This window comes from Schistocerca gregaria, chromosome X, assembly GCF_023897955.1.
Source record: "Schistocerca gregaria isolate iqSchGreg1 chromosome X, iqSchGreg1.2, whole genome shotgun sequence".
Lineage (NCBI taxonomy): Eukaryota > Metazoa > Arthropoda > Insecta > Orthoptera > Acrididae > Schistocerca > Schistocerca gregaria.
In genome coordinates this window covers 508,838,675-508,864,132 of record NC_064931.1, presented here as the reverse complement: position 1 = coordinate 508,864,132, position 25,458 = coordinate 508,838,675, and the positions used below count along the sequence as shown (strand labels likewise).

The following is a 25,458-nucleotide window of genomic DNA, read 5'->3' as shown; positions in this document are numbered from 1 at the left end:
TATTCATTTGCACAATTAATGAATTTTTCTCAAAGGAGAGAATTTATGAGCAATTTGACCACATTTAATGAGATTTAACAGTTTTTGTGTAGTCTGTAGCCTGTTATGTAACACTGGTGTTTCATTGTGGTTAGAACGTAATCTGCTACTGTGAGAGACATATTTTTCAAAAATGATGTCAGATTTTATGGGAGTGAAAGCACAATTGGTTGATAACATATCATAAATGTTCTCCATGAACATGATAAAGCATCTGGTTTTCTTCTTAATATTTTAGTCTTTAATGGCTAAGGCAGTACTATTAACTAATCAGACACTTCCCATGTACTCATATTTGTTTATCACACACAACAGAAATACTCAACAGCAAAATGAAATAAACATACAGTAACATTTTTAGTATAAAATGGTGCTACGAGCTGCAACACACAACACTTACTGTAACTTCCATGTATGATTTTTAAAATCATAAAGCTAGACAAAGATTTGGAAAAGTATGTTTTGTAACTATTTCTGCACTCACTCCATTCACTTTAAAGGTCAGAGCACTTGTGAATAATGGCACATACAATTGACACACTTTAATAATAACATAGGGTTGCCAAAAAATTTGTAAAGAGTTTCACTGCTGAATGTAGCTCAAAGTTTATTTTTTTTTATTAGAAATAATAATACAGTCTCTGTTCACGTGATGATGCCTGCCTGCCTGCAACTGTCCATTCCTGTGTGAAAATGGGAAACCAAATCAACCCAGATAGAGATTTGTATTACAAAATTCCAATTCATAAATGTTTCAAAATTACCAGATATCTGTGGGCATTTAACATAAATGTATGGCACTAACAAGTAGGAGATGCCCACAAGGCAAAGATGTTGGATAACAATCAATATGTAGACTCTGCATCTGTGACAATCCTGAATTTTCTGAACCACAGATAAGACGTAATATTGTAAGACAGTAACAGCTTAGAAAGTATTTAATAACTTCCATGTTTTTTCTAGGTTTTGCTCTGTGTAGAACTGAGTTCAAATATATGTAACAATGTGGAGCATATGATTCTGTAAGAACCATGTGCTACAAGACAAGAGAAAGGATCTCTTAATCTTGACACTCTCCACTGATCTCATTATCAAGGAAACAGTAAACCTCAAACAACACACTTATTAACATTGAGAGTCAAATGTGATTCACATAATGATAAAGAGAAATTACAGTTGTTGAAAAGCTATATAAAGAGTAAAAAGGAAATCAGTAACAAATGTCAATGACAGGAAGTTTTTTGTGTAAATTTCCAAGTGACATTAAAAATTGGTTACTTGGTACATCAACCAGTCAGAATATTATTTAAACAATACACCAGTCAGTGCATCATTTCAGTAGTTATTCACATTCATTTAGATAGCTACTATGCTACCTTCACCCCTCACCCTTGCCCAACTTGCATCTAACATACAATGGCACACAACTGTGACAGTATACACCATTTTTCCTTTTCCAGTAAGCAGGTGTGACACGTCATGACACCTGGAAAAGTGTCCTGAAACCAAAATTGTGACCAGAATAAATCATCTTAGTTGAATACTTCATTGACAAAACCCAAAATGGTACTAATGAAACACAGGAATTTGTTAGACATGGACAATTTCAAACATGAAAACAATAAAAAATGGAAATTATTGTCTGTGGCTTCACTGACCTATAAAACTTTCTTCTCCTGCCACAAAACACAGTCATATTACTAATTCACCTGAGAAGACCCATGAGGTTCATATTGTTGATAGAGGCCTGGTCCTTAGTTTAAACCCAAACAATGTGACACATTTTCAGGGTGTTTGAGACATACTGAGATATAAGAGTAGAGTTCATCTTATTCCTCAGCATAGTGCAAAAAGTGTATCCATGGGTTGCATGGAAAATTTTTTTTAAAAATTTTTTATAAGCACTTGCACTTGTGTTATTACAGATGTTTACACAAATAGAAAGCACAGAGAAGGTGAAATCCACTGAAGGTATATGGCCCACGCTCCGATAATAGCACGAAGAGGGCCGTAGTCTCAACACTCCCACCCAGTGGGCTGATAACCATTAACAGTGGCACATGAAGAGACTGCAGATGTTTGAGATTTAACCCAGGATATTGCTGCACAGTCTGTGAAAATAAATTGTACACAGTTAACTCTCCTCCCATGACCAGCCAAACATTTACTGTGATGAAAATTCCTTATACCATGCAAAATTGAACTAGCTGCTCCATTCAGTCATCAATGTATTGCAGTTCATGAATGACGTCATTAACCCACAATTTTGTAAAAATCTTTGGCTCAAAGGTAACTTTCAAATGCTAGTAGTGGAAGAGAGTTTTAACAGTAGGATTTACCCTACTGATGGCGACTTGTGTGTTCTATGCCCAGCATCCTGTTGGTGCCATTCATGAGGAGTAAGCTATCTAAAGCCACAAGTTTCCATATGCGCCCTTCTCTCTATCATATCATCATGATGTCCACACAGATGACACAATATTCCACATGTACTCTACATGGTCAGTTACTCTGAACAATCACACATGGCAAACTTGATACACAAGCTGCCGAAATTACAGCAACTAGATAGATTTACACCACTCAGTGAGCCACAGCAATAAATATAATGCCATTTTAGTTACACAGACAGCTTTTGTAGTAATTAATACAAAATTTTCCTCCCCAACAAATGAAACTGCTGATCTGATCATAAAATCTCTTATATATAGAATCAGATCACTGGAAAAACAGTGTGCTAGCCACTTGTGAAATATGAATTAGAGGAGATGTATGTATGGAACTACTGCTGTTCAGAAGTGGAACATGTTCACAGTTGCCTATTCTATTTTCCAGATTTGGGAATGAAATAATGACACTACATGACAATTCTGTTAACTGACAATATATATATTTCAAAGGAAATGGCAATTGAAAATTCTCATTACTTATGGTAAGTCATGCCTGCACAATAAAATGTATATATAAACACAATCTATTCAATAGCCTCATAAAATCCTATAGAAGTAATGTGATTTGTTTGATATTTTGAAGTTGCATAACGAGATAGTAAACATATTTCACAAATAAATTTGAACAACAATCTTAAAGAGAATAGTAAACAAACAAGTAAAATTACTTGAGTATTTTGAAAAATGAGTCTTCTGTAAACAGAAAATTATGTTTATCGAATAATAAAATGGACTACAAAAAGAACAATGATGGTTCAATAACAAGAGCCAAACAGGTCTGATAAAATAATGTTTGGTGCATCTGTGATAAAAATAAAACAATAATTACTGAAGAAACAAAAACATCTAAGAATGAAAGCAATGAGTGTGGTAACCACCCTCAGAATTCACATAATTTTCTGTTGTATGAAAAAGAATTACACAGAAGTTTCGAACTTCTAACATTATCAATGACACCTGAAAAAGCCATGACTAATTCACAAAGTAATAACAGTGATTTATAAAGATCTTGGAAACTTCTATGGTGTCCACTGCCTTGTTATCAGAGCAGACCCAGTAAATTACATTTATGTTACAACAGAAACTATTATGTCTGTCAAATATCATGGACAAAGTTGTGATATTTCAACAACAACAACAAAAAAAACCAAAAACAATGATATTCAATATGATGAAGCTATTAAACCTAATAAACTGCATAAACATGGATGCAGATATCTGAATATTGTAAAAAACTGTTACTGAAGTTCTGGAAGTAGACAGGAATGACTTGAAATACAAGGAAATTTGAAACAATGAAAATATTGCAGAACATACATAGAAAGAAAGATACATATTTACATCAGAAACTCTCACACTCAAAGATGTAAGACCTTACGTAATTCTTTTTCCCTGACGCAAATACTAGTGAGGCAGAATCTCTTGATACCTAATATTTCAGTAATGCTATTGAGCTTCAGGCAAAGAACACTGTTTCCTTATTGGGGGGCCAACAAGAATCCTGTTATTGTTTAGCACAAAGATTAATTTGGTGCCCCAACTAAAGAGTATTTCATTATATTTGGTTTCCAGGCAGATCTGCTTTGTATTGTGATTAAACAGGAAAATAATTTATAGAAAAAAGTCATAATGAACAAAAAGAATGTTATTAATGATCCAAGGTAACAGAAAGGTAAAACAAATTTAACTTGCATTTCATAGCTTCAACTGAATACTGATATGGCAACAATACCTCTGGTGGCACACAGGGATGTGTGCAACTTAAGCATAACGGTAACATTTTAAGCTGCCTCTCAAGGTAATAACTTTTGGTAAGTAATAAGTTACTTGAAAAGAAAGCTACAATTGTTTGTCAGCTGTAATAAAACACACATGATGACAAAAATGTGTCAAAGTTCTAATCATATTCCAACAATGATATACAGCAGGGCAGCATAGTATGTTCTATTAAAAGGAGCTTCAGTCAATGTTGAGAACATGAGAACTACAGTCACTAAATATTCAAGGAAATAGCACCATTTGGATAGCATCCAAAGAAAGAAAAACATTCATATAACACAAATCCCATGATCAAAATCCATCATCGGTAATTTTCTATGTGTAATAAAATAAATGAAGCAAATAGAACTCCAAAGATACACACAATGGCATTAATGAACTAGCTACCAGCTGCCCAGTACTGAGCTTCATCTGTGGAGTTTGCAGTCCACACACACTTTCTTGGCCAGTTTTATAGAAGTGCTGCAGGGAGAGAGATATTTTGGGGGTGAGCTCCATCTTCTTTACTGAATGTTAACAAGAACAAGATGTGGAAATAACCAAAACTTAAAATTTCTCATATATGAAGCTGAAATCATGCGATTAATATCATTTTTCAGAAAAATCCGAAATTAAAAGCAAAAATACTGAAAATGGCATATCGGTGCCCAGTCTCCTGCCTAGTGAAAAGTAGGGAGTCGAGTCACAAAGAAAAAGTGTGTGACTGTACACAGGTTGGACAAAGTACACATCACAATGTAGCAATTACGGTGACATCTTTGATAGCATCAGTTTTTGCAACAGTAGGCAAAGGGAGGATGGACAAGGAAATATTTCCCTTTAGTGTCTCATTGAAATGAGTACACAGCACTACATATGGGTGTAGAACAGCAGTGGTGGGGACCTGAGAAATAAAATGTTGAAGTTCTCCCAAAACCATCCAGGAACTCTAACATCATTTTTAAATATGAATCTCACATCCACACCTCTCTCATTCACATTAGTTTTTCAATGGAAGGAAGAAGATGAGATTACAGTCTTTATCCGGCCATTTTTGGTGTGTGACAGAGGGGCAGCACCACTGAATCTCTGTGCACTTCCAGTGTCCATAGCTCTTGCTGCTGCACGCATGTGTATGTTCATTGTCTCTCAATTAACTTTGTACTTAAATAGGCTGCAGGCATCAACGCTACAATCTCAGTGTCAGTTCACACAAACAGCACAAATATAACACTATCATACACCATTATGATATCTTGTAGGCGAATGCAAAAGGTCCGCGTACTGCAGTAACGCTTCACGAAGCGAACTTGAAACTTGTGTTGATTTTGTAGTTGTGCAGTCCACTAAATAGGGGTACAATGCAATCAGTTGTTCCCACGATGATTCATTCACTGGAAAAAAAAAAAGTTTGAAGTATTACATTTGCTTCTGCATACCTACAGAATGTTTGATGAAGGAACATAATATTTAGAATGCTTAGAAATTTGAATAATAACACTTGAATTAACAATTTACCTTTTCCTGGTGGAGCTTTCTTCAGTGATAATACCAAAGTTCCAACAGCTTTCAGTACAAAAGATATCTCTGACAACCTATACCTGCAAATACAAGTGCTTATAGAATATTGTATGTAACAATTCTCATATCCTGACTGTCATTAGTGTTAAACTTTAGCTACTGTAAATATCTCAAGAAAGAACAGTTACACCTACAGCAACAGCAACAAAAATGAAACACTCCTGAATATAATAAACTGTAAAGGGCTCCTTAATAGTGGTTACAGTGAATGGACTGCATGCATGCAATGAATTCTATTTATTACTCATTATTTACAATTATTGAGAGAGAGAGAGAGAGAGAGAGAGAGAGAGAGAGAGAGAGAGAGAGAGGGGGGGGGTGACGAGGGAGGGAGGGAGGGGGACAGAAGTGAGAGGTTAGGTGATTAGGTGATAGTAATATGTGCAATATGCATGCTTTCTCATATTTGCACTGTAACAAAGAAATATATGCAGGAAGTTTATATTTAGTGCATCATTGCATGTAATAAGCAAAGCAAATTACCTTGGCAATGGGCAATTTCCGTTCTTCCTTTCATCTTCAACATACTGGTGTAGTACTTCTTGGAACCTTGTTAGAAGAGCAGTGACAGCTAATCTTCCTGCCACACCACCTTCTGTTATTTCCTCAGCACATTCATCAGCACCATCTTGTAATGAAAACTGCAGCAAAGTCTCAAAACAAGTTTTTGCAAATTCTTCTCTTAGTTTTGGTTCAGCCACATAATCTGCAGGAATAAAATATCCCTTAAGTACATTAACGTATCATTTGGTCAATAGTGTGCTCTCTCTCTCTCTCCCTATCTCCCCCCCACCACCCTCCTATGTAGATAAACTTAGTCAATCAACAATATGAAATTGCCAACAAGCCATATGGTGGGAAGATTTATAGTCAAGAGCAGTAAGCTGATTTGTATACGATAAAGTCTGATGTGCTTTTGTGAACTAAGCAGATTACTGATGACAAGCCACAGAAGCAGAAACAAAATTCATGGGTGGAAAAGGACTGAAATAAAATTTTCAAAACAGAAAGCAGTGTACTCCAAAAAGGACAAATATATGTTTTATATCAAGTGTGACTCTTGAGTACAATTTATATATTTTGGGAACAGAAGCAGATTTACACATAAAATGCACTGAAGAGGGCTAGGAGGATGGGGAAGGGGATGAAGAGTGTGTCCTATGGCATAGAAAGTACCTTGAAGTTATGACACGTACAACAGAAAAAAAAGAAATGAAACTAGAAAAAATGCTACAGTAAAACAGAGGGGCAAGGTTGGTAAAATAAATTACCAACTGAAAACTAAGAGAGTTCACAAACTTACTTACAATGGTGCTACAAGACATGATGCACCCACAATAATATTGTCCTCTGCCAAAACTATGGCACCACAGTTCTGGTATGCTAAATAAAGGATGTAATAAGTGGCAGTATTACAAGTAGTATTGGGATCATTCAAAGGGAAAGAAACATCAATTAATGTGTAAGAGAAAACTGGGTGTCTGACGACTTCTCTTCGTTTGTTTTGCACATATTTAGAACCACACATCAGTGTGTCAGTTCATTGTATATTTGAAATCCTTACAGAATATAAATTGTATTTTATGATTAGTAAAAATTATTTGGTCATGTCACTTCTGCTCTTCTATGTAGCCAAAGCAATTTTTCCTGTAGTTATTGACAAATGCAAAAGTTGTTTATGAATAACAGAAACATGTTTTATATATGTTCAACAAAGTATTTGACAAATGTCTGTGGAAATTGCATTTTCTAGTGCCATATGGTAAGTCTGTATTGTTTCCTTTATTTTTACTACAACATCCCCATTTCACCATACAAATCAACAATTTTTGAATAAAACCTGAACTAAACAATGAAAATTTCAATTTTGCTATAAATAATGTTTATTTTTAAGTAACAGACAGGAAGATTACTATGTAGAAGAAAGATATTCCATACGTTACCTGGCCCTTTATACATCCTCACTCACTTTCTAAGACGATTCCCGCTTCCAGTTTTTTGTATAATGTAGTAAGACACTGATCACATACATAAAAAAAGTAATACTCAAAAGGAACGCAACACACCTAATGTACTGGGTATGCAGGTATGACCTTTATTGACCAAAGCTACTAGGAGAACTACTGTAGTCCATGCTTACTTATGGTAGCTTATGGTAGTTTAATTCTAGCCGCTAATATGAGGAGTAGCAAGGGAGCTTAAATCATTTAATAAAGGCAAGGGCTCCGGTCCTTACTGTATATTAGTTAGGTTCCTCTCAGAGTATTCTGATACAATACCTCCATATATAGCAATCATATACAACTGATCACTCGCTCGAAGATCTGTACCCAAAGACTGGAAAGTTGCACAAGTCACACCAATTCCCATTTAGGGAAACAGGATAAATCTGGTAAATTACAGATTCATATCACTAATGTTGATTTGCAGTATATACTGTGTTCAAACATTATGAATTATCTCAAAGAAAATGATTTATTGACAAATACCCAACACGGAGTTATAATATACTGTTCTACTGAAACACAACTAGTTCTTTATTTTCATGGGTGTAATGAGTGCTACTGACAGGGAATGTCAAACTGATTCCACATTTTTTAGATTTCCAGAAGGCTTTTGACATCATACCCACAAGAGACTTCTAATCAAATTGTGTGCCTATGGACTATTGTCTCAGTTTTGTGAATGGATTCATGATTTCATGTCAGAAAGGTCACAGTTTGTCATACCTGATGGGAAGTCACTGAGTAAAACAAAAGTAATATCTGATCTACATAAACGATTTAGGACACAATTTGAGTAGCACTCTTAGGCTGTCTCCAGATGATGCTGTCATTTAATGTCTTATAGAGTCATTAGATGATCAAAACAATTTAGACAAGATACTTGTCAGGTGTGAAAAATGGCAAATGACTCTAAATAATGGAAAGTATGAAGTCATCCACAAGAGTACTTAATAGACTCCCCAAAATTTCGGTTACAAGATAAATCTCACAAATCTGAAGTTGTAAGCCAACTACATACTTAGCAAATACAATTACAAATAACTTAAGTCGGAAAAATCACATACATAATGTTGCGGGTAAAGCAAACCAAAGACTATGATTTATTGGTACAACACTAAGAAAATGCAACAGGTCTACTAAAGAGACTGTCTACACTACACTTATAAGCCCTCTTCTGAAGCACAGCTGTGCATTATGGGATGCACATCAGGTAGGATCGACAGAGGACATCGAAAAAGCTCAAAAAAGGGCAGCTAGTTTTGTACCACCGCAAAATAGGAGAGAGAGGACCATAGATATTATACGTGAATTGGAATGGAAATCATTAAAACAAAAGTATTTTTCATTGTAGCAGGATCTTCTCATGAAATTTCAACCACCAGCTTTCTCCTCAGAGTGTTTATATATTTTGTTGGCATCCACCTGCATAGGGAGGAATGACCGTCATATTAAAAGAAGAGAAGTCAGGGCTCGCACAGAAATATTTAAGTGTGTGTTTTTCTCCTGTGCAGTTTGATAGTGGAACAGTAGAGAAATAGCTTGGAGGTGGTTCGATGAACCTTCTGCCAGGTACTTAAATGCCAATTGCACAGAATCATGTAGATGTAGATGTACTCCAGTCAAGGACTCTCCCCACCAACAGCTATGTCCACCTGGCTTGATAGTCATTGCTCAGAGTCCCAGTGCCCCAAAAGGACAGGCACCTACTCCTGGACTTGGACGAGGAGGTACGAGCTCAGGCATTAAGCATGTGGGCCCTGCATAGTCAGGGAACTGCAATCAAGAATACCTGATAACCTCACCACGTTAGACTGGCTATTGTATTGGCTTTTGGGCTGGAGTAATTGCTCACGTAATAAAGAAGCATACATTATCTTTGTACACCGTGGATAGGGTGCCATACAACATGTCCTTCCCCAAACAGCATGCACTACAGACAAAATTTAAAAAATAAACAAATAAAAATTGAAAGACAAACCTGACAGTGTGAACTAGTCAGTTTTACTAAATAGGTAATAGAGGGCAGAAAGCAAGAACAATCCCAGACCAAGAGTCAAAACTTAAGGAATGGGCAGGTTGGCTCAATAAGTAGAGTGTCATAGGACTGCAACAAAGGAGAGGGAAAGAAGAAAGTTGCAATGGCTCTGCCCTCGCCCTCCCCCTCCCCCAACCCCCATGCACACCACACACATGTACTCGTGCAGTGCTGTAAGCCAGGAGGGTGGGGGGATAATTTTACATAATATCTCATTCCCCAGAGAGCCTAAATCACTAAATGCAGCAATATAACTGAGGATAGCTAAAGCACTATTGATATACAATGGAGAATGGCAATGGCAAGGAAATTGTTTTTGGAAAAACAGAAATATTTTAACTTCCAATGTAAAATTAAGTATTAAGTAGTCTTTTCTCCAAGTATATGTCTGTAGTGTAACTTTATGCAGAGATGAAATATGAATGATAAGCAGTACAGACAAGAAGAGAACAAAAATAAGCAGTACTATGTCAAAAAGACTTCGTATTTTCAAAATTAATATTTGGTTATTCTGATGGCACTTTAATATATTGCAACTATTTTTCTCAGTTTTACTTGTAAAATCCTAAACATTATGTTCATATTACAGAACCACACAAATTGTTAACCTACACCAACAATCTGCTGGGTTTGCATAAACTAAAATGAACAAGTTAATTAATTATAAAAGCAGACATATCTAATAGCACATTACAACTGTGTCAGAACACTGCGGCTTTGTGAACTGCCTAAAATGCGTAGATAGATAATTTCATGGACAATGGGCACAGTAAGTGTTTCATCATCATGTTACCAACCAGATTCACTTTTCAAATATTAGCAAATGCAGCAAGATAGTTTACCATAATATTATAGCCTGTAATGATGATATCATTGATACACTGACTGCCTTACAAACCACTTTTCACCAAACACAACAAAGCTTCTTTCATCCACTTTAACTTAAACATACTAACTACAAATTGCAAATACTTTTGAAATGATTTATCACACACCTATGAGCTTCTTATTATAAACACCTATGAGCTTCTTATTATCAACAGCCATTGAAAATTTCTTCGTGGCAAAGTTTCAAGATAACTTTTTGAATTTTGTGTCACTTCATTAAACTTTGTTTTACTGACAAGCAGGCAACAAATAGTGCCCTTCTATTTTAATCACACAAAGAGCATGTAGCACATATTTGAGGGTAATCCCAAAAGTAAGGTATCCTATTTTTTTTATAAGTACATAGACCTGTTTATTTCTACAATGGTTTACACCAGTTTACAGCTTGAGCGTTTGGCTATTTTTTGACAATCACGATTTCTGTCAATGCATTTTTGTAGACGCTGTAGCAGTTTTTGTATGCCCATATCATACCAGCTCGCCACCATGCTGCGAAGAAGGATGCTGCCACTGGCATGATTGTTGCTTGGTCTCAGGTGTAAAGTGGTTTGCCCAGGTTTCGTCATACATGACAATTGAGTCCAGAAAGCTGTCCCGTTCAGCTGCAAGGCAGTGAAGAAATTCACAGGAAGCATCATCAACTCGTTGCCGCATGTAGTCCTCAGTCAGCATGCGTGGCACCCATCTTGCGCACACCTTCCGGTAGTTCAATGTTTCTGTTAAAATTCTATTAGTGGTGCTTTGGGAAACCACAGGAACCAACATGCAGAGATCATCCAGGGTGATGCGCCGATCTTCACACATGCTTTGCCCAACCTTCAACACTGTCTCCTCAGAAACTGACGGTCTCCCGTTCCTTTGTTCGTCGTGAATTTCGGTCCGACCAGCTGCCAACTCTCTACACCACTTATGAACATTTTTGACAACCATGCATGACTCACCACACACTTCCGTCAATTGGTGATGGATTTCAATCAGCACAGTGCCCTTTTCGTTCAAAAACCGAATAACTGCATGCAGTGCGCACTTGGCCGTAACATCCAACGGGAGCTCCATTCTCAACGGCTGCCAAGCCAAGACTGAGCAGCTCAGCGCAGCGTGCACATGTTTAAACACAGCGCGTGAAGCACTCTTCACAACAGTGTGACCTACTGCCACTCAAACAGAGTTCTGTAGTTATAAAAAAAATAGGAGACCTTACTTTTGGGATTACCCTCGTATTAATATAAAGATCACTAAGAAAATGAAACATAAGCTACATTTTTAAGTGCATTAATGTAATGAAAATTCTTTGACTATCTCAGGTACTCTGTGTGTGAAAAGCACACACATACAGACCATACTCCATTCACTCTACCCACACTAAATCTAACATGAACACACTGACACATTGAATCAAGACGTTTTCATATTATGAACATGAGTTTGAATTAAAAAATCACAACCCTTTCCACTCTAATGTAGAATCTTGTCTTACATAACGTTTTCTGCTTCTGTTCTGATGTCAGATGTGGTCCGAAACACCATTTAGGTTTTTTTTTATCATCTCCCTATTCTGCTTCATCCCACAGAACTGATTCTGCCCAACAAATAGCAGACGCTGTCCACAGTATTTCACGCCAGCTCATGTGCATCAATGTGGAAAAGTGACTGTGGGTTACGGCACAATTGTTGCTTGTATAAAAATGGCAGACAGAGGATGTGTACTTTATGATCATAGGTGGCTTTTGGAAGATACTTAAAGATGAGTAACAGTTCAGTGATGAGACTGAACAAGAAGGATCTTTTCTTGTGTGTAGTGATGTAAGTGTCAGTTAATCTTACTGTAATGATTTAGAAGGAAGTGATGACAATGTACAATCTATCACATGTTAATGGTAGGTTTATCATGACAGTGATATTATCGACTTCTTATACACTGAAGCACCAAAGAAACTGGTATAGGCAAGCGTATTTCAGGTGTGCCGCAGGGGAGTGTTATAGGACCATTGCTATTCACAATATACATAAATGACCTGGTGGATGACATCGGAAGTTCACTGAGGCTTTTTGCAGATGATGGTGGGTGTATCAAGAGGTTGCAACAATGAAAAATTGTACTGAAATGCAGGAGGATCTGCAGTGAATTGATGCATGGTGCGTGGAATGGCAATTGAATCTCAATGCATATAAGTGTAATGTGCTGCGAATACATAGAAAGATAGATCCCTTATCATTTAACTACAAAATAGCAGGTCAGCAACTGGAAGCAGTTAATTCCATAAATTATCTGGGAGTACGCATTAGGAGTGATTTAAAATGGAATGATCATACAAAGTTGATCGTCAGTAAAGCAGATGCCAGACTGAGATTCATTGGAAGAATCCTAAGGAAATGCAATCTGAAAACAAAGGAAGTAGGTTACAGTACGCTTGTTCGCCCATTGCTTGAATACTGCTCAAGAGTGTGGGATCCGTACCAGATAGGGTTGATAGAAGAGATAGAGAAGATCCAACGGAGAGCAGCGTGCTTCGTTACAGGATCATTTAGTAATTGCGAAAGCGTTACGGAGATGATAGATAATCTCCAGTGGAAGACTCTGCAGGGGAGATGCTCAGTAGCTCGGTTTGGGCTTTTGTTTAAGTTTCGAGAACATACCTTCACCGAAGAGTCAAGCAGTATATTGCTCCCTCCTACGTATATCTCGCGAAGAGACCAGAGAGATTAGAGCCCACACAGAAGCATACCGACAATCCTTCTTTCCACGAACAATACGAGACTGGAATAGAAGGGAGAACCGATAGAGGTACTCAGGGTACCCCACACCATCAGATGGCTTGCGGAGTATGGATGTAGATGTAGATGTAGATGTAGATGTAGATGTAGATTCAAATACAGAGGTATGTAAACAGGTGTAACACGGCACTACGGTCAGCAATGCCTATATAAAACAAGTGTCAGGTGCAGTTGTTAGATTGGTTACTGATGATACACTGGTAGGTTATCAAGATTTAAGTGAGTCTGAATGTCGTGTTATAGTCAGCACACGAGCGATGGGACACAGCATTTCTGAGGTAGCAATGAAGTGGGCATTTTCCCATGTGACTATTTCACGAGTGTACTGTGAATATCAGGAATCCAGTGAAACATCAAATCTCAGACAACACTGCGGCCGGAAAAAGGTCCTGCAAGAACAGGAATGAAGATGACTAAACAGAATCGTTCAAAGTGACAGAAGTGCAACCCTTCCACAAATTGCTGCAGATTTCATTCCTGGGCCACCAACAAGTGCCAGCATGAGAAACATTCACCAAAACATCATCAATATGTGCTTTTGGAGTCAAAGGCCCACTCGTGTACCCTTGATGACTGCACAACACAAAGCTTTATGCCTTGCCTGGGCCGTCAACACTGACATTGGACTTTTGATGACTGGAAACATGCTGCCTGGTTGGACGAGTCTCGTTTCAAATTATACTGAGCGGATGGATGTGTACGGGTATGGAGACAACCTCATGCATGTCAGCAGGGGACTGTTCAAGCTGGTGGAGGCTCTGTAATGGCACGGGACACGTGCAGCTGGAGTGGTATCGTACCCCTGATACCACTAGATACGACTCTGGCAGGCGACATGAACGTAAGCATCCTGTCTGATCACCTGCATCCATTCAAGTTGACTGTGAATTCTGACAGTCTTCGGCTATTCCAGCAAGGAATGAGACACCCCAAATGCCCAGAATTTCTGCAGAGCGGCTCCAGCAACACTTTTACGAGTTTAAACACCTCCACTGGCCATCAAACTCTCCAGACATGAACATTATTGAGCACATCTGGGATGCCTTGCAAAATGCTATTCAGAAGAGAGCTCCACCCCCTTGTACTCTTACGGATTTATGGACAGCCCTGCAGGATTCATGGTGTCAATTCCCCACAGCACTACTTCAGACATCAGCTAAGTCCATGCCACATCGTGTTGTGGTACTTCTGCATGCTCACGGACGTTCTACACAATATTAGGCAGGTGTACCAGTTTCTTTGGCTCTTCAGTGTACTTGTTATGAAAGAGAGATTCACTCCTCCTTGAAACACATACCCAACAATGGAACGTCAATATTTTCAACTATTTTTCAGTACCATTTTATTAGCAAAATTCTGACTGCAATAAATGTACCAGAAAGTGTCGCTGCACACAGAGGTGCAGTATTGGCTGTAATTATCATATGGCAGTGAAACTTGGTAGGTATTTGATAAGAAACTGGACATGGCTAGAAAAGGTCAAACAAGTGAGAAAGGCATAATGCTGATTATATTAACTGCTGCTTACATAATTTGTTCGATACAAGCACCAGAGATGTCGACAGACAGTCCCAGGTATGCACCTGGTGGTCTAAATTGGAACTTATGTTTTCCAGTTTTAATCTATTCCACATTAATGCATTAGAATATCCACCAAGTTACATTGCGATATAATAATTACAGCCCACACTGGACCTTTGTGACTAGTTGCACTTTAATTACAAGCATCTGGAATGGAAAAAATACAGAAGGTGGCTCCACTGACAAAACATTTAATGTGACATTTATGGAAGAATGTTTCATGGGTACGAACGAAGGCATCCTTGGTATGACATTAAACATACCTCCAATTTGAAGACAGATTTAGGTAACTATTTTACTGAAGATTGGCTAGACTGAAGTCTGTTCTACAAGTACATTTCCTCTGGTCACCGATTTTTCCAGTTATTTTGGACACTGCATTTAGTTTCTCCTATCATTGCTCAAGCAAGTGTAGATACTAGGAAAGGCAAAGTGAAGTTTGTCAGTGAATATATTGCTAATAAATGTAAAGAACTTTGCATAGCAGGAAGATGAGACCATAGTTGGTTTTAAAGGAAGGATTCAGTTGAAGAGCTATAATCTAATGAAGCCTAAAAATTGATGTCTTCAAATTTTTCTGCCCCCATGATTATGCATTTTCTCATATTCCATTTACAGTGACACAATGACTGACAGTCTTATTCATCATGCTTTGCCATTTATCTCTTGAATAGTGATTTATTTGGCACAAGATCTGCCTGCACACACAGGTGGTACAGGTTTTCACATCTACACTGACAGGTTCTACACTTACCCCAAGCTTGTTCATGAACCAAGCAAAATGAAAATGCATGCAACAGGGACAGCTGTGCCATCTACTAATGGTTTTCCACTTGTTCTCAAAAAGAAGCAGCTGGAGGAATACAATGTGTGTGTTTATCAGCCTAATACACAAATGATGCACATATCCCTTCACAATAAGAGGTTAGTGACCATACTGAGACATTATTTGGTCCTGAAACACAGCTGATCACTGGTTACACAAAGAAACCACCAGTTCAGATGAGAAACCTAGAATTATTTTAGAATATATAAAGTTTACAGAGAAATGGACACAGTGTTTTTTGCATGTTACAGCTTTACGTGGAACTCATACAAATGGGGCAATTTTTTTCTCTGTATTGTAGAAGTTACAGTTGTAAAACAGCTACATCTTTTACTCAATAGATACGGAGAAGAGAAAAGAGGAAACATATCTTTTCTATTAGAGTAATCTCATCACAAAGCTTGTGGGCACTGTTAGAGACATTCAAGGAAGAGAGGGAATCATCTTCTGATGTTGAGGAGAGGCTGAATGGAAAGATGCATTTTGTAATGTAAAATGGAAAGCAATCTACAAACAACTGTATGGCCTGCAGCAGACAAAATGAAAAAGATGGGAGGAGAGAAACCATTATCTACTTTGAGACATGCACAAGGGGGTCTTAGACTTCATCCTGGAGACTTGTTTCAAAAAGTATCAGACAGCAAACAGTTTTCTAAAAAAAAAAACAAAAATGCACATAATTCTATGCAACACACAACAGATAATAAAGTTATCAGGAGAGCTCATATTCATGTCTTTCTCACTTCAAAATACCATAATATTCCAAGCAATCCCCTAACCTATTCCCTGATAATATTAATCAGATATGAGGAAATGACAGCTGGCAAAAAAAATTGAGTGGAAAGGGTTAAAATTGTGCCCAAAAAACATGGCCAATCACTGTGTGAAATAATGACAGCATTCAAAATCAAATGAACGCAGAACTGATAAAGGCCCAGAGTATGACAAACCACGTGATCTCCTTCCATTTTGTGGTCACCATAGTTACTAAAATCCCATACAACTCAGTAACTCTGAGAACAATGGCAAAAGGCAGCCACTTCGATGGTAATAAAAATTCAATTTGTAAACACTAGTATTAGCATGTACATTGGTTTATATATTAGTTGAGATATCCTCTTCCTTCAATGGACATTGACCTTTTTTGTTGGTATGTCTTGAATATTTTCATAATTAAGGATTAAGGCTGCCATTGCGCCAGTTACTAAACTGTAGGCTGTGATGGCTGATATACAGCTTTGTCTACCTTTTTCTAACACAGAGTATGGCTATGTTTATCAACAACACAGAGTATTCACTTTTTCCACTTGGACACTGTTACTGACAAAATATTCTACAATACATCATGGTAGTGTGACAATAAAAGGCACAACCTCCTTCTAAATACAATTAGTAGTTTAATATGTCGCCATTAATATACTTTAAGTTGTGGTAGGCTTGTGAATGAATCCTCTGCAATAAGCTGATGTGACATCAGACAGTGGGTGCAGGAAGGACTAAGAGGGGGCAAGGAGCATAGTGCCAGAAAAGAGGGTTATTCTGTTTTTGACGGACAGGAGGGCAAAATTTACTGTGTGTTATACTAACGAATGTGCTTAATAAAGGATCACAGTATAAGCAAACCTTTACTTAACCTACAGTTATTCATGTATTTGAAAATGTTTACCTGTTTTCATCTATAAAACTATGGTAGATCAGGATACTATCCACTAAACTTAGTGAAAGAAAACAAAAAACTATTATGAATCAGTGAACTATGAATGAAGGACTAAAATTATGGTAATAAAAAGAAGAACAAGAAACATACATTACATTAATTTACTTCTTTTTTTTAGTCTTAAAAATTAATAAGGAAAGCAAAAGGTTTCAGTCATATCCTATTAGTAGGAAACATCCTCCAAGTAATCATAAATTGTGGGAAAAACCATCATAAATCCATTTTTTGTTGGTATCTGGTAAATCAGCTTAAATACTCCTTAAATGGACAGTTATTATTCTTCTGAAAGTATTTAAACAACTTAAAATTGTCACAGCAGATTCAAGCAGACTTCAAACCCTCATATAGTAACAGTGTCATCTATTATTTCATTCATTTTAGTGAATTATATTTCCATTTCTGTGCCATCGATGTTTACAAAAGTTATTGAAAAGGCTGTATATGGAAGGGTTATTGATTATTTCAGTTAACATAAATTATTGTCAACGTAGTTTAGTTTCAAAAGTAGTTTAACAACTGAAAACCTTATATTCTCTTTTCCCTGCGAGGCACTGGATGGATTAAATAAAAATTTGTGAACACTCTTGTACCTTTAACTAAGGCATTTCACTGTGCTCATCACAAAATGTGTGCTCTCTTAAGTCGCCGATGTGGTGTCACCTAAAAAGGACTTACAATACGGCAGCCAAGAATGCCATACGATCATTTTATTTCACTGTAGAAAATGTACCATTATGGGATAAGAGGAGTTGCTCATCACTGATTGCTCTAATACTTTATGGACAGACAGCAAAAAATCATTCTCCACACTAATGAGAAAGGCTATGAGGTGGCATCTGATTGGGGCGTGGTTAAGTGGGGGTGCTCCTAATATGACAGGTAATTCTAAAATATTTCTGTTTGTCATCTACAATGGCTTAGTAGTGAAGGACATTGCGTAAAACATACGTAATGTACCAAATACTGCAGTTCAAGGCACACACAGTCCAGTCACATTAATATGACCACCACCTATGATTGTCATCAATGTGCAAAAACCATTCAGAGAGGGCAGATGGGAGCACTAACAGCAGATGGTACATAAAGCGTTTGGGGAGGCCCATGGAAAACAGTGCAGTCATTGTTGTAATGTGGAAATGAAGCAATTTCTCTTATGTCCAAACAGGCATGATCTTGGCTTTCAGGCCACGGGTGGAAGTATTTCCAAAATGGCTAAGTTTGCAAACTGTTTGCATGCCACCAGGGTTGAAGTATATGGTACACGTCAAAATGGCACTACCCAAAACCAGCGTCCACACAACTGTGGTACACCACAGGCCGTAGATGACTAGGGTGAATGATGGCTGTGGAGATGTGTATAGGCCAATGGATGTGCAAATGTTAAGCAACTGACCACCGAAGTGAACTATGGAACAACCAACAGTGTCTCCTCGACAACTGTTCAGCAAATGTTGCTTGCTTCATATGGGCATCCACAGCTGGCACCAAGTTCCTGCACCTATATGCAGACTGTTGTTCATTGGGGATGAAGGATGGAATTTGCATACCAATACCACAACTGGACATCCAATGAGTGGTGACAGGTAACCTTTTCAGATAATCACGTTTCATGCTCCATTGGACACACACTACAATTATTGTCACAAGGGTTCAGACCAGAGGAGGAGGCATTACGTTCTGCGGAATATTTTCGTAGCATTCCCTGGGCGATCTGAAGCTGGGCGATCTTCCTTCAGAAGGCACAATGGATCAACCCAAGTATGCATCTATCATTGAGGACTATGTCCACCACTAGATGCAGTTTGTTTTTCCTTGGCATGATGGCATCTACCAGCAGGACTATGCAACATGTCTCACAGCTTACAGTGTACCTAGTAGATAGTGTCGGAAGTTCCATGCGGCTTTTCGCGGGTGATGCTGTAGTATACAGAGAAGTTGCAGCATTAGAAAATTGTAGTGAAATGCAGGAAGGTCTGCAGCGGATAGGCACTTAGTGCAGGGAGTGGCAACTGACCCTTAACATAGACAAATGTAATGTATTGCGAATACATAGAAAGAAGGATCCTTTATTGTATGATTACATGATAGCGGAACAAACACTGGTAGCAGTTACTTCTGTAAAATATCCGGGAGTATGCGTGCGGAACGATCTGAAGTGGAATGATCATATAAAATTAATCGTTGTTAAGGCGGGTACCAGGTTGAGATTCATTGGGAGAGTCCTTAGAAAATTTAGTCCATCAACAAAGGAGGTGGCTTACAATACACTTGTTCGACCTATACTTGAGTATTGCTCATCAGTGTGGGATCCGTACCAGGCTGGGTTGATGGAGGAGATAGAGAAGATCCAAAGAAGAGCGGCGCGTTTCGTCACAGGGTTATTTGGTAACCGTGATAGCTTTACGGAGATGTTTAGCAAACTCAAGTGGTAGACTCTGCAAGAGAGGCACTCTGCATCGCGGTGTAGCTTGCTGTCCAGGTTTCTAGAGGGTGTGTTTCTGGATGAGGTATCGAATATATTGCTTCCCCGTACTTATACCTCCCGAGGAGATCACGAATGTAAAATTAGAGAGATTTGAGCGTGCACGGAGGCTTTCAGACAGTCGTTCTTCCCTCGAACCATCCGTGACCGGAACAGAAAACGGAGGTAATGACAGTGGCATGTAAAGTGCCCTCCGCCACACACCGCTGGGTGGCTTGCGGAGTATAAGTACAAATATAGATGTAGATGTAGATGTACGTGCATGGTTCAAGGAGGGACAGGATGAATTTACTGTACTCCATTCACTACCAAACTGCCTGGATCTAAACCCAGTAGGAAATCTGTGGGACAGCCTCGATTGGGCTGTTTGTGCTGTGGATGTTCAACCAAGAAACCTAGTACAGCTGGCCACAGCACTGGAGTCGGCATGGCTCCACATCCATAACGGTACCTTCCAGAACCTCAATAACCCTTCCTGCATGTCTCGCAGCAGTGGTTATTCAGGCTCTTGACATTAATGTAACTGGACCAAGACTCAGTTTTTATAGTTTCTACCACAAAATTCAATTAAAACTGATATTCTGATTACACAGGATGAGTATATGATTAGCAAGTCTGAACAATTATAACTCCTAGGTGCTCTGATACACAGTAAGCTGACAAGGAATGCTCATGTTCAGAATCTCATTAAAAAACTGACTGCTTCTAAATAGGGTGTTAGGAAATAACCATTACAAACTTCTAGGACGTTTAGAGGGAAGTGAGTATGTCATATTTTGAATAGGGACCCATCTCCAGAAATTTACCATTTCATTCTACGACTGTTTCAATTCAGATATTTAACTCACACATTCCTGCTGGAGGAATTGAATTAGGCATGACACAGTAACAATTTGAAAGGAAACTTGAAGCATCCATTTTTCACTTAAGGACATTTGTTTGTATTACCACTTGAACATAATGTATTTACATTATTCCAAAACAACAAAAGAACCCAGCATACTGTACTGTGTGTAGAGGTCAGTACTGATGCATTACAAGAGCAGGTCGATAAGGTGACCACCAATGTTGTTACTACAGACATTGGACCTACAAATATTTTCTTTTTCACACTGTATCTCACCTAGTGTCTGCTCAATTTCTAGTGCAGTATATCTTCCTCTGTCTCTACAGGAGTTCTGCAGCAAGGCAGACATTAAATCACGATCAGGTGACCATCTGACATAGTACACATCATCCTGTCTACCCTACTGCGTATCAGGACAAGTAATTCTCAGACTTTTCTCCTTCCCTCCACAGACGTGGATGCATTGCATATCTGAACTGAAACCATTGTACAACGGAAATAGTACGTTTCTGGACATGGGTTTCAATTCAAGATATTATGTACTCAATCCCTTCTACATGTTTTCTACATGTTTGTAATGGGAATTTCCGAACACTCCATATTTACCATTATAACAGTATATGCAATATGTGATAGTACAACATAATTATATTAGTCTCCTTTGCTTATTTTCAACGCTTATGACATATGCTGTTTTATCCTGGAGTAACTTTTTCCATTTGCAAATGCTGTTAGCTCAGAAAGTGGAAGTTTGAACAATATGTGGTGTTATTTTGTGAATCTCTTGTTTACAGGCAAAGTTGTTAGAAATTCACGTACCTATAAGAATATCGAGTGTGAAGTGTTCAACTTCCAGCATCATACCTATGCAGAAGATCTCACTGAAAACTCTAGAGAATTCCAGTCATATGTAAAAGCACCGAGTGGATTAAGGCTTCTATTCAGTTACTCACTGACCTGTCTGGAGTGGCAATAGAAGACAGCAAAATGCAAGCTGAAGTATTAAATTTCATGTTTAAAAAATAATTCATGCAGGAGGATCATAAAAACATCATTTGACTGCATCACAGACTCCCACATGAGGGATATACAAGCAGCCATCCATTGCATGGAGAAGCAGCTGAAAGAGTTGGAAATAAGTAAGTTGCCAGATCTGGATGGAATCCCTGTTCGTTTTTACAAAGAGTACTCTGTGGTACTGAACCCCCACTTAGCTTGCATTTATCACAATTTCTCACCCAGTGTGGCGTTTCAAGTGACTAGAAAAAAAGTACATGCGATTTCTGTATACAAAAACGGAAAAAATATTAATCTGCCTATTTACAGAACAATATCCTTAAGACAAGTTTGGTGCAGGATTCTCTAACACATTCTGAGTTTGAATATAATAAATTTACTTGAGACAGAAAAACTTCTATTGACAATTCAGCACAGGTTTAGAAAGCATCACTTGTGTGAAGTTCTGCTTGCCCTTTTCTCGTATGAGATCCTGTGAACCATGGATGAAGGCAACATGCAGATTACATACTCCTAGATTTACAGAAAGCATTTGACACGGTGCCCCACTGCAGACTGCTGATTAAGATCCAAGAATATGGATTAGGTTCCCAGATATGAGAGTGGTTCGAAGACTTCTTAAGTAATGGAACACCATATGTTGACCTCGATGGTTAGTTCCTGTCAGGAGTGCCCAGGGAATTGTTATAGGACCACTGTTATTTTGAATATACATAAATGACTGGTGGACGAAGTAAGCAGGAGTCTGCAGCTGTTTGTTGACAATGCTGTGGTGTACGGGAAGGTGCCATCGTTGAGTGGCGGTAGGAGGATACAAGGATACAGGATGACTTAAGACATAATTTTCTGTTGTTATGATGGACGGCACCTGCCTCTAAATCTAAAAAAAAAAAAAAAAAAAAAGTAAGTTAATGCAGATGAGTAGAAAAACCACTCCTGCAATGTTCAAATAAAGCATTAGTAGTATGCTACTTGACACAGCCACATAATTTAAATATTTAGACATAATGTTGCCAAGCAATATAAAATTGAACTATCACATTAGATTGGTAGTAGGTAAGGTGAATGGTAGAGTTCATTTTATTGGGAGAATTTTGCAAAAGTGTAGATCTTCTACAAAGGAGACAGTGTATAGAACACTTGTGCAAACCATTCTTGAATACTGCTCGAGTGTTTGAGATCCCCACCAGGTCAGATTAAGAAAGACACTGAGGCCATTCAGAGGCATGCTGCTAGATTTGTTACTGGTAGGTTTGATCGGTATGCAAGTATTATGGGGATGCTTCATGAACTAAAATGGGAATCCCTGGGGGGATGATGACGTTCTTTCCATAAGGCACTATCAACACTACTGAAGAAATTTAGAGAATTAGCATTTGAGGCCAACTGCAAAATGATTCTACTGCCACCAGTGTACGTATCACCTGAGGAGAGCCAAGATAAGATGACAAATAATATCTTTAATTGGTGTTTGGTTCTGTTTACCTGTAACACATATGTGTAAAGTAGGCACAAAGCTGTCCAATTTTTATCAGATAAGATTCATTCCATTTCATTATTGCAGTTATAGTCTCAAATCAGCTAATTGCTAAAATATAATTCGTTTTGTTTCAAATAAAGCTTATTAAGAGTTATGCACAACTAAAAATTCTACTACAGCAAGTAAAAGCAAATTTTGTGTGAGCTAATGTGTATTTATGGACTTAGTGACACCACTCATTAGAAAGACTGGCATTCTGATGTTTCAGTAACATATTTCAATTTTTGTGATACTAACATCTCCACGTTACTCTCTCATGTGAAAAAAATCGGTGATTGAATGTTGTCATGCTAACATCTCCATGAAAGTATGAGGATCAGCACCCACAAAAACAACAATGTTGGGGCCAAAGAGCTCACTAGTTAATTCTATAGTGCAAGTCTGCAATTATCTTAGCTAAATTGTGTTACAAGTAACAGAAAAGCTGGACTATCATTGCAACTGGAACAACTGATTATTGTACTTTAAGACTTTCATTAAGGACTGAACTAAGTGAAATATGTCCGTATAACTTTCTTTTGATGGATTACTGCAAGATACTACGTTTACTATGGTGCATGAGGTAAATGTGAACTGCGTTCTGTGTCGCACACCATTTTGTTCTGAAGATTATAATTTATCTGATAAATTCTGTCAATGGACTGTTGTTGGGTGAAGACCTAACCTGATTAAGGCACTACTATTATTGCATAATTAAAGAACTGGTCACTGTCCAAACAATATGAAAAAGCTTAACAAATGTGTGAAATACTGAATCCAAAAGTGTAGATTTTCATACATTATTAAGTAAACACCATGTATTATTCATTAAGTTTTCCAGATTCATGATTATAGTTAGGTGCGCTACTGAAGAAGCAAATGTAAATAGATGAGAAAAATGTGGTTGGTTACCTTACACACTATGGTAACAAATTTGGTCAGTACAGGTGGAACTGTATTTAAGGGTTTACCTATGAGCTGTAGATGGAGAGTTGCTTCTCTCCAGAATAAATTGTTATACTATTCAGTTTCTGAATTGAGTCTGTAATAAATATGCTTTCATCAGCTGCAAATAAAGTAGTTCAGCGGGATGCTAACTCTTTTCTATAACAAAAGGCATGTAAAGCAATTTTTACTCATTGCTGCTGTGGTGAAACTGGAAGTTACTGGACGCATTACCCTCAATTCCACAAAAAAAATAATCTGATAGGGCAAATGCCTAGATGAAAATTTGTTTTACACAAGTAATTATGAAAACGTGCTGAAAAGTACTGCTTCCCAATTTCTTGTGTGTGAGCTCTCAAAACTTTTTAAATAAAAAAAAAATTTTTAGCGTTCTAAATCTTTATTCTTCCTGTCTACATATTTATTCCTCAACAGTGTCACCCTGGCAACGAACACATTTCTCCCAATGAGAGACCACTTTGTTGATACTGACACTGTGGATTGGTTGACTCTGTTGATGGAGCCACAACTTTACCTCTGCTTGCACTGCTTCACCACTATCAAAGTGAAGATCTCCAATTATTCAAGGTTTGGAAACAGATGAAAATCAGATGGAACATGTCGGGACTGCACAGAGGATGATCAATGACAGTGAACTCAAGGTGTCATATTGTTGCAGATGTCGTAGCACTTGTGTGGTCTCGCATTATCATGGTGATGGAGAGCGTGCTCCATGTGCAAAAGACCTTTTGTGCTTTCTGAGTGTCTCAGAGTTTATGGTGGTACCTTTAGGCATGAATTCCAAATGCGCCACTTCTTGAACATCCTAGAGCACAGTGAGGATGACTTTACCTGCAGATGGCATGGTCTTAAACTTTTTTGGCTCTGGTGGTCCTTTTTGGCTGAACATCACTGATCCTCTTATTTTTGGGGCCTAAATTGTGAATCCAGCTTTCATCACCTGTCACAATGCTGTTAAGGGACCCATCATC

General features: G+C 38.0%; 1 protein-coding gene across 1 annotated transcript in view; it reads right to left on the bottom strand.

Annotated features, from left to right (window-relative positions):
• Nucleotides 1–323: 323 nt before the first annotated feature.
• LOC126297690 (protein MON2 homolog) overlaps nucleotides 324–25,458 on the bottom strand; it is a 224,139-nt gene continuing 199,004 nt past the window's right edge. Inside the window, exons 27-29 of the mRNA XM_049988806.1 lie at nucleotides 6,312–6,534; nucleotides 5,766–5,848; nucleotides 324–5,641 (exon numbers count right to left, since the gene is read on the bottom strand). Coding sequence (XP_049844763.1) covers nucleotides 5,484–5,641; nucleotides 5,766–5,848; nucleotides 6,312–6,534 — 464 coding nt within the window. The 3' untranslated portion in view covers nucleotides 324–5,483. The remainder of the gene's footprint in view (nucleotides 5,642–5,765; nucleotides 5,849–6,311; nucleotides 6,535–25,458) is intronic.